General features: G+C 37.0%; 1 protein-coding gene across 9 annotated transcripts in view; it reads left to right on the top strand.

The window, feature by feature from the left end:
• ERLIN1 (ER lipid raft associated 1) overlaps nt 1–19,157 on the top strand; it is a 37,747-nt gene that overhangs the window by 3,765 nt on the left and 14,825 nt on the right. For 5 of the 9 annotated variants that reach the window (XM_082408164.1, XM_082408157.1, XM_082408161.1 and 2 more), the window contains exons 4-8: nt 3,423–3,469; nt 4,850–4,911; nt 8,253–8,417; nt 10,547–10,620; nt 18,336–18,394. In XM_082408164.1, the coding sequence (XP_082264290.1) occupies nt 3,423–3,469; nt 4,850–4,911; nt 8,253–8,417; nt 10,547–10,620; nt 18,336–18,394 (407 nt within the window). Of the gene's footprint in view, nt 1–3,422; nt 3,470–4,849; nt 4,912–8,252; nt 8,418–10,546; nt 10,621–12,045; nt 12,903–18,335; nt 18,395–19,157 lie in introns of those variants that run through there. The other 4 variants (XM_082408159.1, XM_082408165.1, XM_082408160.1 and 1 more) reach the window with 2 other exon arrangements.

Here is a 19,157-nt window from a genome sequence, read left to right as displayed (position 1 = left end):
CATTATGAATACTTAAATCCTCCAGATTTCCCTCCAATTCCCTTTTAGATGGCTTGGGGCAAGAATTGTGTCTGTTAAAGTGAAGTATAGTGTTCTTCCCCTAGTCAGACTGATTTCCATATTGTTTTCCCATATTTATTTTATTCATTCTTGCCTAGGCTGATGCTGTCACCTCTTCTCTCACCATCTCTCTCTTTATTCCTTATTTCCTGTCTATATCTTGCCAGCCTTTTTAAGGCTCATCACAAATCCCTCTCCTCCTCTTCCATAGCCCTTAAAGTCTGTATTGTAAGTTTTGGCCCTTGATCTTATTTCCTTTAATAATGTTGTCTTGTATTGTTCTCTTAAGTTTTTGTGTGAATTTTTTTTTTCCAGAAAGTGTCCAAGCTTTTTGAAGGCAGGGGTCATAACACGTTTATATTTCTGACCTTTCTGCTTGTGGTGAAAGTTGTTAAATTGAGCTGATATCTCTGGAAGCGGTATGGTGTAGTGAACATGGGGCCAGAAACCCGTAAACTAGGTTCTGGCTCTGGCTCTGCCACTAATTGTTCACATGACTTTGCAGAAATCACTTAACCATTCTAGACTTCAGTTACTCCTCTGTGAAACAAGGGGTTTTATTTGCATGAACCCATCAACAGCTTAAATAGTCTATATTGATGTTATCAATGGCATCATCAGACCCTTAGAGATCAGGGGCTTTTTTAGATCTTGTTCAAAGCCAGGCAGATTTGTCTGTGCCTTCTTGGAGCTTAGTATGTTGAGTCATACTGATGCAGAGATATATAAAAGAGATACAATAAACAAATAGATTTTAGAGTTTAAGTACATATATAACAAATACACAGTGTGTGTGTTTATATATTTGTGTGTGTGTGTGTGTATTCGTACATATACACACACACACATAGAGTGATAAACTGTCATAAGAAGTGAAAATGAGGGACTTTCCTGATGGCGCAGTGGTTAAGAATCCGCCTGCCAATGCAGGGGACACGGGTTCAAGCCCTGGTCCGGGAAGATCCCACATGCCGCGGAGCAGCTAAGGCTGTGCACCGCAACCACTGAGCCTGCGCTCTAGAGCCCACGAGCCACAACTACTGAGCCCACGTGACACAACTACTGAAGCCTGTGCACCTAGAGCCCGTGCTCCGCAACAAGAGAAACCACTGCAATGAGAAGCCCATGCACCGCGATGAAGAGTAGCCCCCGCTCACCACAACTAGAGAAGGCCCGTGCACAGCAACGAAGACCCAACTCAGCCATAAATAAATAAATAAATAAATAATCTTATTTTTAAAAAAAAGAAGAAATGAAAATGAAATTAGTAAAAAGATTTACTGCTGGAGTCAGTGTGACTAAATAAAAATGGTCTGTCTTTATATGTGAAACTGTAACGTTCTAGGAAAGAATTATATTAATAAAACCCTTTTAAGAAGTTGTTTTCATAAGAATGAGATAAAGAAACTTATTTTTAGGAATTTTTGGAACACATTAGAAGACATTGCTTATATAAACAAATGGCTTAACAGACTTGGCATTTGAAAGGAATATTTAAGAAGCATCTTGGGGAAATGTGAGATCCCATATATGATGTAAGAAAAAAAAAACTATGTTTAGAAAAATATAAAAACCTTCAGCCTTTAAAATATATATTTATATAACAAAACCAAAGACTTTTAAAATAAACATTCATACTGGGAAAATAATTTTTGAGGTAATATAAAAGAAGTATAAAAGTACATGAAGATAGGATGTTAAATTGAAGATTTAACATTTGAACTCTTTCCTAGTTCTACCTGGTTTGAAAATTGACTAGAGAATACCCTTTAGGTTTAAATAGGAATGTATATTTAAAGTTGATTTGGAAGTTGAATTTGGTTAATGTTTTGAAGGAAATAAATTGAGCTCACCTCTCTATCAACTTCCCTCACTCTACCTAGATCCTGTCACTAATGTTTACTATCACCCTTTTAACCCCAGACTTAATATTCTATTCTTTTTCCTCCTGGAATTTTATATGAAACTAGTTATCAAATACCTTCTCTATTGTATCTCCTGGGTTGAAAGCTTTAAATTTCCATGGCCTTTTCTACATTAACCTAAATAAATTACTACTTTAGCTTCCCAGCTGGTTTTCTTGCCTCTAGATATGATAGATAATGAGAACCACATCACACATAAGCAAAGGAATGAAAGAAAAGTCCTATTATTGAAAGGTTTGTTTGTGGCTGTGTATAAGATGGACTAGGGAGAGCACAAGCCCCCCAGCAAACATTCAGGGCCCTCTACCTAACATCATCATGTTGTCTTCTCAGAGTTTCACCTCTCATCTATATTGTCCCCTCTGCTCCAGGCAAGCCAACTGCTTCCTCACACCTGTACACACAGTTTGTCCTCAACTTTGTGTATTTGAATAGATAGGTATTGAATGTAAGATGCTTCTCTGGCTTATCTGTTCTTATTTCTCCTTCTCTAGACTGGGCTTATAAATATTTCACCTCAGAGAGCTTTTCAAATGATTATTTTACTCTATCACTTAATACCTAACAATTCAGTTTATACTCTGTTATTTGTACCTGTTATGGATTGCTTTGTAAGGATTTTATCTCCTGTGTTGGATTGTGAGCTCTTTGGAAACAAGGACCATGCTTCTTTTTTCTGTTGTATTCCATAAAGTACTATGTTGCTGTGGGCTTAATATGGTGCAGTGTGTCCAGATTACACTCATTATGTGCTCGCCTGTTGGAAACCTTCAAGTGCAATAGGGAGTCATTCTGGATCCAAACCAAGTTGTGACAGAAGCAGAGTAATTAAGTACCAGATGGTTGGTTCACAAGGAGGAAGCAGTGCTGATGGTGGCATTTCTGTTAAAAAGGAAATTGAGAGACTGTCTGAGAAATCTCTAGGACCTGAACTAAAATATTGACTAAAGCTTTAGAGGAAAAGGTTGGTGTTGAGCTCAAGGGCCCCTTTGAGTTGAAGACTGCTTGTATGCATATAATAGTTATCTTTTGCCTTCATTGTAACCATTAATATTAGCAATGGAATCAGGGTTCAGAGTACAAATCCTAGCAGTAGTATCCTTGTGGGTAATCCATGTAGTTTGCAGTCCCAGGCCAGCTCCAGGCAAATAAGGGACTGACTGAGAGATTGAACATTGAAACTTTCAGATTGAACATTGAAGCTTTCCTGGTGCATCTTGACTCAAACATTAACTGTAAAATATTCTGTCTCTAGTCTTTCATGTTTGCCAGGATACAAAAAGAGATTGCTCTGATAGCTAATCTTTGGGGACTAAAATTGTAATGGAGCTCTCCTGTACTTACCTTTCAGCAGTTCTCTAGAGATTTTCCTTTGGGACCAGTGGTTCTTTGATGATATGTGTGCTGAGTATTGATGAGATATTTTTTCTTCCCCAGACAACACTGCAAACTGATGAAGTTAAAAATGTGCCTTGTGGAACAAGGTAAGCGTTCCCCTTGCTTACCAACCTCCCTTTGGTTCAGATGTATTTTCTGTTCATAAGCTGTGATCACTTAAACATCTTTCAAATAGGCATCGTAGCAACCCAGGGGGATTTCTCTTCTGAGCATTATTTGAGAAAAGCCCTGTCTCCAAATAGGACCTTTCCATCTTAGGAGCCATTTTAAACTAACAGTAGATAGTTTAAAATGAAATCAGCTCACCTTGTCATCTGTAGTATTAAATGCCATCTAATTTAGAGTTTCTGATTCAGTAAGTCTGGAATGAGACCCGAGAATTTGCATTTCTAGCAGAAGTCCCAGGTGATCCTGAGCTGGTCTGAGGATCTTACTTTGAAAAATCACTGCTGTAAAGTATTGGGGCAAGAAAGGCAAGCAAGGCCCAAATTATTTTTAGAGTATAATCAGTACATTGAATTGTATCAGAAGAAAAGTATAAAGTTCAGTGTATGTTTTAAATTCTGTATTTTAAATGACCAAAATATCACAGAAATGTTCTTAAAGAGGGAGCAGATTCTCTCTGTTTTAAGTTAATGTATTTGATACAAGTTCTCCCTAGGTCTATCTGTAACTTTTTTATGGATTCCTTTTAGAGGTGACTCAAAATTGGCAGCTGATGAGATGTTGGGTAAATTTTATTTTTATCTTCATGCTTTCCTGTATTTGTCAGATTTTTTTCAGTGAGCAGGTATTATGCTTTTTTATCAGGAAAAAAATGTCATTGTAAGTTGGTAGGAAGGCTTAGTTGTATAGTTTCAAAATCTCTTAACTTCATGTATCTTAAATTGAGGTTCACATGTTCCTCAGGGTCTGTGCTGATAGGCCAGGAAGTATAGGAAGCCATTAATTAACAAGACCTATCTTTCTGGAGTGTCAGTTTTACTTCAAGGTTTGGGGGAAAATTCTTCTTTTCATATTAGGATAAATACAGATGAAAAGTAGATTAAGATAAGGCAGGGAATCAAAAGAATTTCAGCCTGTGGCTGACCTCCATACCTCTGGGGAACCACTTTACCAGATTCCTTGATGGAGAAGTTTGAGAAGTGCACTGCCTTAGCTGTTGGCTTCATTTAATAAGGGCAAAGTGCTAAGCAGCTCTAGGTTATAGATCTAGTCTTCCTGTGAGCTGATTCTGATCACAGCAGTTACAGAGGTGAGCTTTTGGTTATGAGAGGAGCCAGGTGAGTGTGTGCAGGGTCATTTGAGTAGTGATCAGTGAGGTCAGTTTAATCAATCAGTAGTATATGTCTTTAGATTTTCCTTCTAAATTTCTGTCATGTGCGATTTGTTTGATGCTATAGAATTAATCTAGGGACATAATAGGTTTGTATTTGGCTCACATTTTTCCATTTCTCTGTTTTTAGTGGTGGGGTCATGATCTATATTGACCGAATAGAAGTGGTTAATATGTTGGCCCCTTGTGCAGGTATGGTACCCATCTATTCTGTTATAGTTATAATCAGAGTTATCTGTAACTGAGAGATTCTGTAAGGAATAGGAATAGATTCCCTAAGGAAAGTTTTATGACCTCATTCATTTCTGATATATATTAAAAAAAATAATCGCTGGAATATTTTCCATTCCTAGGGAATGGCAACAGAAATAGGTCACAAATCCTGGACAGAGTTGACTTTCTGCAACTGTATGAGTTACTCTGAGCTGAGCTGAGTGTATCTAAGAACACGACAGTCATTGATTATTTCTAGAATTTCTAGAAAGTAGCATTTTATCCAGTCAGGATGAGAAATAATATCCTTACGTGTTAAAAGTCTATGACTGATCAGTTCCTTGGCTACATTGATTTGTGACCATAGAAAAATCTTTTCTAGTTGAGATTTGCTATAACTTGCAAAGCAATCTGAAAGTGCTCAGTGTGGGGAGAACATTTTCTTGGTAAAAGATGAAAACTCACAGAGATGGAGTACTGTTCAAATCAAAAACTTAATTAGGAGTTATGAAGTAATATCGACCTTCTTAATGTTTGATTTTTTTTCGTAATTTTTTTTTATTCTGATAAAATACATGTAACATAAAATTTACCTTCTTAACCACTTTTAAATATTCAGTGGGCATTACATACATTCACATTGTTATGAAACCATCACCAGCATCCATCTCCATAACTCTTTTCATCTTGCAAAACTGAAACTCCCTACCCATTAAACAAGAACTCCTCATCCACCCCCTCTCCCAGCCCTGGCAACCACCATTTCTGTCTTTCTGACATTTCTGTCTGTACTTTCTTTCTCTATGAATTTGACTACTCCAGGAACCTCATAAATGGAATCATATAATATTTGTCTTTTTGTGACTGGCTTATTTCACTAAGCATAATGTCCTCAGGATTCATCCATGTTGTAGTAGCATGTGTCAGAATTTCCTTCCTTTTTAAGGCTGAATAATATTCCATTGTATGTATATACCACATTTTGTTTATCCGTTCATCCATTGATGGACACTTGGATTACTTCCACGTTTTAGCTATTGTGAATAATACTACTATGAACATGGGTGTACTTGGGTTTCTTCGAGACCCTGCTTTCAATCAAAAGATCTGCCATTTTCAGAAGACCTAAATGGACATTTCTCCAAAGAAGACATACAGATGGCCAACAGGCACATGAAAAGATGCTCAGCGTCACTAATTTTTAGAGAAATGCAAATCAGCACTACAATGAGGTACCACCTCACATCAGTCAGAATGGCCATCGTTTAAAAGTCTACAAATAACAAATGCTGGAGAGGGTGTGGAGAAAAGGGAACCCTCCTACACTGTTGGTGGAAACGTAAATTGGTGCAGCCACTATGGAAAACAGTATGGAGGTTCCTCAAAAGACTAAAAATAGAGCTGTCATATGATCCAGCAATCCTACTCCTGGGCATGTACCCAGACAAAACTATAATTTTAAAAGATACATGCACCCCAGTGTTCATTGCAGCACTATTCACAATACCCAAGAGATGGAAACAACCTAAGTGTCCATTGACAGATAAATGGATAAAGAAGATGTGGTACATAGATGCAGTGGAATACTACTCAGCCATAAAAAAGAATGAAATAGTGCCATTTTGCAGCCACATGGATGGACCTAGAGATTGTCATACTAAGTAAAGTAAGTCAGAAAGACAAATACCATATGATACCACTTGTATGTGGAATCTAAAATGTGACACAAATGAACTTACCTATGAAACAGAAACAGACAGGACAGATTTATGGTTGCTGTGGGGGAGGGGGGGATTGGGAGTTTGGGATTAGCAGATGCAAACTATTATATAGAGAATGGATAAACAACAAGGTACTACTGTATAGCACAGGAAACTCCATTCAATATCCTGTGATAAACCATAATGGAAAAGAACATGAAAAAGAATGTGTACATATGTATAACTGAATCGCTTTGCTATACAGTAGAAATTAACACAACATTGTAAATCAACTATAATAAAATAAATTTTTAAAAAAGATCTGCCATTTTATTTTTATCCTTACTACTAAAATTTGCATGCTTACTATGTCAGGATACTGTGTTGGCAAAAACAATTTTAAAAGGTGAAGTTAGAGCCTTTGCCTTAAGGGCTTTTTATTTTACTTGAGAAGACATGATACTGACCTAAAATATATATATATATGTGTGTATATATATATATGTGTGTGTATATATATATGTATATATACACACATATATACGTATATATATAGGAATGTAAGGTCGTGCTAAGTTTCATATCACTGGTACAGGCACAAATAGCAAAAGAATTTCGGAACAGAGAGCAATCTGTATTACTATCAAGTGGATTTGGATTATATTTTTCAGCAATTAAGTATTTTCCTGTCTTTTATCATCTACTTTCCCTGGTCACAAATCAGTGGAATGGACTATGATTGAAAAAATAGAAGAAGGGGAGATAGTGCTCGTTTTCTGGCCAGAGATAAAGAGGAAACTACTTATCACCAACTCATTTGGAAATGACCAAGAGGATGAGGTAGTCAGCGAGTATTTATTGATGGCCTGTTCATCTGTTGTGATCTGGAATCCGGTTACATCTAGTATCCTCCGTGGGAAGGCGAGTAGAGCAAGTCTTGGATTTGAAGGGAGAAAGCAGCATGTTTTAATAAGTGGGGCACAGGTTCTGGCATGTTCTAGTATGTACCCTTAGGCACATTTCTGAAATTCTCTGTTTCTCAGTTTCATATTATGCAAAATTAGGAGATTTTTTGTGAGAATTAAGTGTTAATGTATATAAATTGCCTGGTATAAAGTCTGGCCCAGAAATGTTAGCTTCTTTCCTTTCTAGCCTGTTATTTTTTATTTTTATTTTTTTTTAACAGCCTTTAAAAACTGCCTTTTTGAAAATGGTCTTTTGGAGCTGTCTCCTTTTTTCATTCCCACTGTTCCTCAATTAGTTCAGGCCCTCTTCACCTCTTAGCTAAACTTTTACCTTGCAGTAATTGCTTTACACTTCCCCTGCCTCTGATTTATATGCCTCACAATTCATTTTCACTCTGCTGCCAAAGTACAGATCTGATTGTGTCATGCCCTTGCTCAATCTTTGACGGTTCCTTATTACCTCCAAGATAATATATACTCTCCTTAGTATGGAATTTGAAGTTTGCCCATTAGAATTGCAAATGCAGTAATATCTGGAGAATAAGGCACAAGGAACACATCAAGGCTTGGAGTCGTGTTTCATGTTTTCACTATTTCATTGGCACTTTTCCTCATGTATATTTTATCACTGTAACTTTTACCTTGGCTGAATTAGAGGATACACGGGTGAACATGGATAGTACCTCTCTTTCAGTGTTTGATATCGTGAGGAACTACACTGCAGATTATGACAAGACCTTAATCTTCAATAAAATCCACCATGAACTGAACCAGTTTTGCAGTGCCCACACGCTTCAAGAAGTTTACATTGAATTGTTTGGTAAGTGTCTCATTTGTTTTAAATATATAAATATATTTAAATATATAAATAACCAATTAGAAATCTTGTTCAACTTGTCTGTGAGTGCTATAATAATATTAGTAAACATTATGCTATTTGAGCATTTCTTCTGAATTTATAATAGAGCAATTGTCTTTAAAATATTCTTTATCTTAAGTTTAAAATTGCTTAAATTTGCTTAAAATTGCTTAAATTAAGCAAATAGTTACTCAAACAAGATATTTTAAGAATGATAACCATTTTCTGAAATATAAAGTATGTAACTTGGTAGAGATTGGAAAAAGATCATTTGTTACAAACTATATTCTTTGTTTTAATTAATTAATTTTATTTTTGGTTGTGCTGGATCTTCGTTGCTGCACGCGGGCTTTCTCTAGTTGCAGTGAGCAGGGGCTACTCTTCGTTGCGGTGCACGGACTTCTCATTGTGGTGGCTTCTCTTGTTATGGACAGGCTCTAGGCATGTGGGCTTCAGTAGTTGCAGCACCCAGGTTCAGTAGTTGTGACCTGCAGGCCCTGGAGCACGTGGGCTTCAGTAGTTGTGGCATGTGAGCTCAGTAGTTGTGGCGCACGGGCTTAGTTGCTCCGCGGCATGTGGGATCTTCCCGGACCAGGGATCAAACCCGTGTCCCCTGCATTGGCAGGTGGATTCTTAACCACTGTGCCACCAGGGAAGTCCCAGACTATATTCTGTTTTTACTATGATAATATACTGAAAATTAGCTTTGTTGCTAGTTTAATAGATAATTTGGAGAAATTAAGAACCTGTGTCTTGGAGTTTCCCAAGACCCACCCCCACGTTTGATGATTTGCTAGGAGGACTGACAGGACTCAGTATAATCATACTCACAGCTAAGATGTACTACAGCAAAAGGATACAAAGCAGAAGGAAAAGGCACTTGGGTGAAGTCTGAAGGACATCAGGCACAAGCTTTCAAGAGTCTCCTCCCAGTGGAGTCATGCAGGATACACTTAATTACTCCAGCATTGAATTGTAACAACACATGTGAGATGTTGTCTGCTGGAGAAGCTCATTAGAGACTCTCTAGGCAGGATTTTTACTGTGGGCTGGTCATGTAGGTACCCTCTGCCTAACATATACCAATATTCCAGATTCCCAGAAGGAAAGTAGATGTTCAGCATAAAACATTGTTTGAATAAACAATTTAGGCACAGTGAGTCATTGTTATCAGTTCTGGGGATAGAGGGAATACTCTCCAAATCCATGACCCCAGGTGACAGCCAGAGGCCAAATTGCAAACAGGCCTTTCTAAGGATAGTAGTTTCAGGCTTGCTATGTTGACTCTCTTCTGTACAAGTTACTTTTCATTTGTGGTAGGGAAAGCTCTGGCCAGGGATTGGGTTGCTGCTATTGGCTGCTCACTTCTCCCTCCTGGAATTCTTAGTGAATTTCTTAGAGGCAGGCATAGGGATGGTTAATCAATTTAGAAATCTACCAATTGATTCCTCATTGATGATTGAGAACTGTTGGGGTGGTGTTTGAGAAAACTGGTCTGTCCTTAATTGTCACATCACTGGTTATTTAATAATGGGGAAAGTACTGTTGAGGTGGATAGAAAATTCATGAGTTACAAAGCCAAGTGAAGTGACATCTTTATTGTCCATTCTTGTGTGCTTCAAGGACCTTCCTATGAGCCTTCCCCCCACCCTCTCTGTTTTTAAATCCAAAATAATTGGCAGAGGTCCATGGAAATGAAATTTAGTTATTTGGGAATTTGGATAAAGATTGACTGAAGATGAAAATTTGTTTTTTTAGAGAATCAGGACACATATTAAGTAGCAACACTGAATTTAGATATTAGAAACCTAGATTCTTCATTTATTTGATAAACTTCAAGTAGCTGCTTGCCATCTTTCCTTCTTAATTTCTTTGATCGGTAATTCCTCACAATTTTTCCTCACACAAAAGGAAAACTATATATATATATATTTGTTTTCATATGTGTGTGAAATGGTTTAAGCTCTATAAAAGAATAGTACCATGGAAACTTTAGGTCTAATTATGATTGGTTTTGTTTAAATGTTAATACAATGTAAGGAAATTCTTTTGAGTGTAATAAGAGCTGTTGTTCTTGGCTTCAAAAACAGATCAAATAGACGAAAACCTCAAGCAAGCTCTGCAGAAAGATTTAAATGTCATGGCCCCAGGCCTCACCATACAGGTAAGCCCTTCTCCTAGGGAAATTCTTTGGGAATTTTGAGAGCTTTGTATTTAATTGTCCTTTCATCAGACTGTTTATTCAGCAGTTATTTAATTGTAGTGCTAGGGTGATTTACAGAATATCTTTCTCAGTTATGGGTGGCATTTTTTTCTGAACTCTTAGAGGGAACAAATAAGCTGAGGCTCTTGCAAGGAAATAAAATCCGTATACAGCTAGGTATGTGTGTGGCATTATTAAGATACAGTAATGGTTATAAATCAATTTAAGACTAATCCTTGCCCTCAGTAAGATTATGAAAAAGAATTTCATGTATAAAATTTGAATAATAATTCTAGACAAAGTATTAATTGACGGATGAATTGATTGGATGATTATTGCTCTAAGAGTTTAAAGAACATTTCAAGAGAGTCTGCCTGGAAATGACTGATTGAGTTGGGATTTGATTGATAGGTAGGTCTGGAAGAATTAATAGGATTTATAAGGTGGAAAAGAGTAAGGAAGATATTTCAGGTGGATGGAAAGACCTGAGTAAAAGCAAGGTAGCAGAAGAATTTAGTGGTGTTGTGGTGGTGGCAGTGGCATTGGGAGATAGAATGGTGAGAATGACTGCTTTTTTTGGGTATTTTTTCAGATTGGGTTGAAATCCACTAGTAGGTTCTAAAATCAATTTTAGTGGGTCATGACCAGCATTTTAAATAAGATGGAATTGAATAGGAAAAGAAACCGGAGCACATGGCATGTAGTAAGTTAAAGTATCAGTCTGTGAGGCTTTTGTTTTACATAAGTGTGTGGGGTAGATGTTAATATTGGGTGTCACTGTAAGATGCCTTTTCTACTGTAGTCATGGTCAGTAACATTAGAACACAGTGGCTTTGGATCTAGATTACCTGAGAAGTGGTAATGTGGCTTCTCTAATGTCCTTTCTTAGTTTCTAGATTGCACTGCTTCTGAGAAGCGTGCATTTACTGTGAGTGATCATGTGCGATCTCATAAACAAGTCTGGAAAACTTCTGAAGGTTTTCCCCTGTCCTCCATCTTGCCATTATCTCTGCCAGGTGCCTGAGGGGGAACTGCCAAAGTTAAGGGTTCTTTTGAAATGTCCCAGAGCTAACTTTGTAAAACTCTCTTGGTTGTCCTGGAGTAGCTTTTCAATTTTAAAGATAATGTGAATGCCACAGATTCCTAGATTCTGCTCAGGTCGTTACTTGGAGATCTAGCTCATTCTTCTAAACAGCCCCCTAGAGTTCCTTGCCTTATATTACATAACCATTTCCCTACTGTTTCCAATTTTTTGCTATTAATAAACAATAGCGTATTGAATATTCCTGACACACCTCCTTGTATGTACACTTTCTCTCTCAAAGTGGCTGTATAAATCTACATTCTTTTTTCTTAAATATTTATTTATTTATTTGGTTGCACCAGTTCTTAGTTGCAGCACGTGGACTCCCTAGTTGCGGCATGCGAACTCTTGGCTGCGGCATGCTTGTGGGATCTAGTTCCCTGACCAGGTACGAACCCAGCCCCCCTGCATTGGGAGCGTGGAGTCTTATCCACTGCGCCATCAGGGAAGTCCCTAAATCTACATTCTTACCAGCAGTATATGTGAATACTTGTTTCTCCACAACCTCATCAGCATGTAAAGCAATCAAACATGCTGATTTTTGCTGTATGGATAGATGTGACGTTATCTCTCTCCTTGATTTGCATTTCCTTAATTGTTAATGAGGTTGAGCATCTTTTTGTTTATTTTTTTGTCCATTTGTACTCATCTGTCAATTGCCTATTCATATTCTTTCCCCATTTTTCTATTGAAATGTTTTTCTTACTGATTTGTAGTAGTACCTTGTATATTATCAATATTTTTATACACACGCATGTTATATGTGTTGTAAAAATAATCAGATATTAGGAAAAAGATGAATAACAGTGAAATTGAACAATAGTCTTACTATGCAGAGATAACATAGTTCGTTGTATCTTTCCAGACTCTTCTTAATACAGAGGAACATATGTTTATAGTTATAAATAATGTTGAACTAAAATGGAATCATACCATAGCTGCTTTTTTCACCAGCAATATATATAAGCATCTTTTCAAGTCAAAAGTAAGATTTGCTGCATCATCACTTTTAATGTTTTTATTTAATCCCTGTTGGCTTCCAGTTTTTACTGTTATGTGCATGTTATAATGACCAAGCTTATACATACATCTTTTAAAATCCTTCCCTTAAGATAAGTTCTTTTTTTTTTTTTTTAATTTGTTGTGTTTGTTTTTTTTTTTTTAACAAATTTATTTATTTATGGCTGTGTTAGGTCTTTGTTTCTGTGCGAGGGCTTTCTTTAGTTGCGGTGAGCGGGGCCCACTCTTCATCGCGGTGCGCGGGCCTCTCACTATCGCGGCCTCTCTTGTTGCGGAGCACAGGCTCCAGACGCGCAGGCTCAGTAGTTGTGGCTCACGGGCCCAGTTGCTCCGCGGCATGTGGGATCTTCCCAGACCAGGGCTCGAACCCATGTCCCCTGCTTTGGCAGGCAGATTCTCAACCACTGCGCCACCAAGGAAGCCCAAGATAAGTTCTTAAACGTAGGATTGATGCCTTGTTTGGGGGCTTTTTGATATATATTGCCAAATTGCCTTTCAGAAAAATTTTAGTAGCTTATACTCTCTCATCAGCAGTGTTGATGAGCCGTTGTTTTCTATACATTTGATTGTGTGATCGTACTCAAATAATTAACAGATGCATACCTGCTCTCTAAATCCTTTTGGAAAAAATGAATCTGCCATTGTGTATTAATTATTGAGGTTGAATGCCCTAGGATGTTTATTGGCCCTCTGTATTTGATTTGTGAATTGTGTTTGCTCATTTTTCGGTTGTTTTAATCTGTTTTTCTCATTAACTTAAATAAACTGTTTTTGATATGTTAATTATTGCAACTCTTCTTTAAATGCATAGTAAACATTTTCTCCTAGTTTTTTTCTTTGTCATTTAACTTTTCTTTTCCCCTTGACAGTTCTGAAGTTTAATTTTAGTACTTTTAGCAGTAATTTTAGTATTTTTTTCTTTATGGCATTTTGCTGTGCTACTATGCTTTTAAGAGCCTTTCACCAACTTTAAAATATAGAAATTTAAATAAAATCAGAAATTACAACATTTTCTTTACTTTTACAGTTTTATTTTTAGATTTAAAATTTTAATTCATCTGGAATCCATTTTGATTTCATTTGTGAGGTTGGGCTCCAATCTGCCCCTCCCCCAATTTATTAGCAACAGCAATTACTGAATAATTTATGCCCCTCTCTCCTCTTTGTTTGAAATGCCATCATATTATTTGCTGAATTCCGTTATATAGTAAAGTCCTTTTTGAACTTTGTTCTGTTCCATTGATTTTTCTATTTCCTATTCTTTCATTAGTTCTTGAGCCCTTGGTCTTTTCCCATCCAATCTACTTCTCTCCTGTTTTTTCCCTCTTGTTAGTAAATGGCTCCTTCTTACCCTCAGGCCAGTCTAGAGGTATGGGAGGCGTCTTTGAGGACCCTCTAGCCCTTAACATCTAATCAGTCCCCGTATCCTGCTGATTCTACCAAATCCATCTAAAACATCTTCACTGCCACCTCTTTAGACCAAGTACTATTTCTTGCCTGGACTTCTGCAGTAGTCTTCTATCCTGTTTTCTCACTTTCACTCGTCCACATCATTTTCTGCACGGCAGAAAGAAGGATCTTTTAAACTTATCTATATTTATTTGTTGTTTTTATAAACGTTATTGAATGAAAAAATGTCACTTTATTGGTTTTAAACTGATAGATCAAGATCTCCATTTTTTTGGTTGCTTTATTCTTGTTATAAAATAGTTTCTTATGATAGTTGGAATGCATTTTTAGAACTTAAAGGCTATTTTTCAGCATTCCTATTTTTAACATATTACCGTATGGTCATGATAATTCAACTTTTCATTCACTTTTAAAATTTGATAAGATATATTATCTTTTAAAAAATAATGGCCTTTGGCAGTACAGTAGTTAAGACTCCATGCTTCCACTGCACGGGGCACAGGTTTGATCCCTGGTCGGGGAACTATTGGTAAGATACTACATGCTGCATGGTGCGGCCAAAAATAATAATAATAATAATAATGGCCTTTGATATTTCTGCCAGTTTATTCTACAAGGTGAGTTTTCATTATTAGTATTTTCAAGTCATATCAGGTACCTAAATTGGCTTATACATTTAAAAATTAGGAACATAGTCTATGACTTTACTTATAATTGTATTATCATTTTTGTTTCTTTTAGAATTTTTTTTTTTTTTTACTGTTTTTTAAAATTTTTAATTTATTTTTTGGCTGTGTTGGGTCTTTGTTGCTGCGCGCAGGCTTTCTCTAGTTGTAGCAAGTGCGGGGCTACTCTTCATCATGGTGCGTGGGCTTCTCATTGCGGTGGCTTCTCTTGTTGCAGAGCATGGACTCTAGGCGCATGGGCTTCAGTAGTTGCAGCACACGGGCTCAGTAGTTGTGGCGCGTGGGCTCTAGGACACACAGGCTTCAGTAGTTGTGGTGCTCAGGCTCAGTAGTTGTGGCTTGTGGGCTCTAGAGCGCAGGCTCAGTAGTTGTGGCTCATAGGCTTAGTTGCTCCATGGCATGTGGGATCTTCCTGGACCAGGGCTGAACCTGTGTCCCCTGCACCGGCAGGTGGATTTTCAATCACCACGCCACCAGGGAAGCCCCTCTTTTAGAATTTCTGACCTAGGTGAGAAACCCATATCCCAAGTTAAATTAATATCCATGAATTTAATGAGCTTTAATGCTATTAAATATGTAGTCTTTTTTAAGCATTGAGGAATGCAAATGATTCTTGGTGACTTTATTGTATATTTGCAAGTTTGCTGAATTAACTGTCTCTAGTAATTCTTTTGGTTAATTTCCCTAGATTTGTGAGTGTGTGTGGTAAAAAATACTTAACATGAGATTTACCCTCTTAAAATTTCAAGTGTACAATAAATACATTTTTATTGACTGTAGGTACAGTGTTGTACAGCAGATCTCTAGAGCTATTCATCTTGCTTGACTAAAACTTTATGAATTTCCCTAGATTTTTTTTAGTTATATACTTACGCCAAAAAAAAAATCTTGATTTCCACCCCAACCTAGTATTTTAATTCTTCACATAACACTAATAACTATCTGAAATTCTCTTGTTCATTTATTTGCTTTTTGTTGTTCTTTATTGCCTTTTTTTCTGCCTTTAAAATTTTAAAGTCCATGAGAGCAGTCTTGCCTTATTCATTGCTGTGTCCACAGTGGTTGGAACAAACAGTACTTGGTACAGACTAGGCACCCAATTAATATTTGTTGTTGAGTGAACCTTCTCTGTAACAATCAGTATTTTCATTTTTCCCTTCTCTGTATTTGTACCCCATTTTTTCTTCTTGAACAACTACTGTGGCAAATTAAAGTGGTGAAAATAGGCATTCTTGATATTTTTTCCTATGTTATTTAAGGCAGTGACTATATATATTAAATGCTGGCTTTTGGTTTAAAATATATGCTTATAATCCAGTTTCAACAGACATATTCATTTCATCAGCTTTTTTTTTCCCTTTCTTCACTCACTGTGTGTGTGTCTTTGTGTGTGTGTATTTTGACCATTGTTTTTGAATATGTTGCCATTTTATTCCTTAAATCTCTTATGAAGCAAATTACTCATGGTATCTGTTACAGTAGGTGCTTATATTTCACATATTTGAAAATTATGAGATTTCCCAAGATTGGCAAGCATGTAGTATGTTCTTCAGCCTCACACAGCAAGAGAAGCCTTCAGAAGAAGTCCTATTTCATGCTCTTTTTATAAGACTATAAAGATACATGGCCAGTCTCATAATTAAATGCAATATGACAGTGCTTCCCCCTGAATCATATTGGAAGTCATCTGTATTTCTGGTAGTCACTTGGGAAATCTGGCATCTCTTACAAATTCTGGTTCTGAATTTTTCTTTGTCTTCTGGGTATGTCCATGAGTTGTTCTTTATGGCCTCACATGCCTTACCATTAGCATGAAATGACTTTTTTCATCATGGTCCCCAGCTTCTTATTCCATTTCACTCTAATTCTTGTATTTAGTTATTATAATCCTCAAAATTATGTACAGATCTGACTTGTCTCTTTTATGTAGGGGAGGCTATGTTGCTTAAAAGTTTTAAAAGCCTTCTTTCATAAGCCCTAAAAAAAGGCTATGTGCTTAAAGGCCTTGTTGCTTAAAAGTTCAACCAGTTTTCAGAGGGAAATTAAAAGTTTCTTCAGATCAGCAAAGTGCTTTGTGTGTGTGTGTAGTAGGGTGGAGGGGTGGTGTAGGATGTTTAACTAGTAAAATCAAACACTTCTGAGAGATCAAGTCCTTGATACAGGAAAGTCAGCCTTCGGAATCTGTATTTCCCAAGCAGATGTAACCCTGTAAGGGATTATGTGCCCACAGCACAGAAAGCCAAACTCTGATAGTGGGTGTTTGCAGCAAAGTAAGGGTTTTTTTGCAGGGTCCAGCAAGGAGAATGGGCAGCTCATGCTCAAAGGGCCCAAACTCCCCAGTGGCTTTCAGGGAAGAGTCTTTAAAGGCAGCATTTGGGGTGAGGTTTGCAGGGGGCATGACTTTCTTCATGGTGATGTTTCAGAAATCTTAATCATCAGTCTTCTGATTCCAGCCAGTCTGGGGTCTCTGTGCTTGTGCTCATGTAGTCAGCACCCTCCACCTGGGCGAGGGCCTTAGTTACTTTAGAACAGCTCAAAGGTATGCATTAGGTTGTTACGTATATCCCTTGAGGAGGAACCAGGACTCTGTTTTATAAATTACTGTTTCTTGACTGCTTTTCCTTTGTTTCTACATTTCCTCACTCCCGAATTAGTAACTGCTTGAGTTTGTTCTTTGGAACTCAGGGAAGGCCTAGGAGACTAAAGCCTTCTTCTACAAACCAGAAACAGGGAACACAGAGGGGCTTTTTTGTACCCGGCTCTTGCACCCCAAAATTATCCTGTTTCATAGATAATTATGCCAAAGTACACTATGGTTAGGGAAACAGGGTCTAGTAAACAGCGTTTACAGAGATAAGTAGACTTTGTTTTAAGTGAGGTTCTAGGAAGAAAGAATACAAGCTGCTAATTGGTATTTGTTAATTGTTAATTGGTGTTTGTTTTCCCTCAGTGTTGTGCTGTTTGTTTGTAGCCAGTACTGAGTGATTACAGGTTTAGGAAGTGGTAAATTCATTTACTTGTCCACTGTATTAAGTTGCATATACTGACCTGGGTTTTTGCTTGTTTATATTTTTGGTTTTGACTGTTTCCTACTTTATAATTTAAATCTTGAAATTTTGCCTTCCTTCTGTTTCTTTGGTTTGCAGGTTTGAAAAGGAAACACAAGTATCCAACTTAAGAGCTTTGTGAAAGGTCTTTTAAGAGAGAACCTTTTCTCTAAAAATTTATTTCCTCAGCAGGTAGAGTGGTTTATCCTATAGCCAGGCATTTTTTAAAGGAAACAAGAAGCAGCTTATTTTGATTTTTGGAGGTGATGGCAGGAACAGTAGATTTTCTAGTGGGATCCCTACGTGTGTTAGTAGGCAGCTATGTCATAGCTGTTTTATTAGTTTCATTTGAGGAGCTGTTTTGTAGAAGATTTAGTTTGACGATTTATTTTTCAAATGCACTTTGGCTTTTTCACTTTTATTTTTTAGGCTGTGCGTGTTACAAAACCCAAAATCCCAGAAGCCATAAGAAGAAATTTTGAGTTAATGTGAGTAATATGCATGGGATCCCAATATTTTTATATAGGGCTGTCTACATTAATTTACCAGTCTAGAGGAAAATTATGTTTCAGATATTACACTGGGGAGGGGTATATGTCTATCTTCCATTCTTTAATTCTAGTGATATTACCTATTCTGGTGTCTTAATTCCCACTAGACTCTTATTAGTTTTCTCTTTATATATGGACATTTCAGGAGCAGCTTCAGTGGCTAAGGATGCAGTTTGCTGTAGAACTGTTGTTGGAAGCCTAAGGAGCTATAATTTGGATGTGAATAATACCTTGAATTAAATATTAATAGAGGAGAGAAAGGGTCCTAGCTGTTAAGGTTGAAGAGAGTGCCTATATTTTGTTACTGTGTTATAAATGGTAAGAATAAACACATTGGTATCAAGTTTGCTTTTCCATTGTATGTGATTATGTATCTAAAATTAGACGTGATCTTTATAATTTGCCTTTGGGGAAGCTTTGCCTGGGTTGACTCCTGGTAGTCTTCTCTTTTATGTGTCCAGGGCTGACTGGGAATGAGAAGTTACTTGCTTGACATTAAATTAGTTTCGAAGTGTTTTAGAAGATTCCTTTAGGGGACTACCTGTTGCAGGTGAAATGTCAGTATTATTCTCATATGACAAGTACTGAAAAGAAGAAACAAAAGTCTTTAGGAAACTTGACAGATATGTTAAGAGGCAAAATATGAAATACTGGAAAACTAACTTTGCAAAAGTCAAGAAAACAAAAGACGTATAAATAC

The sequence above is a fragment of the Balaenoptera borealis genome, assembly GCF_965194805.1.
Source record: "Balaenoptera borealis genome assembly, chromosome: 10".
NCBI lineage: Eukaryota > Metazoa > Chordata > Mammalia > Artiodactyla > Balaenopteridae > Balaenoptera > Balaenoptera borealis.
Note: the sequence above shows the minus strand (reverse complement) of the source record. Positions and strands in the feature narration are given on the sequence as shown.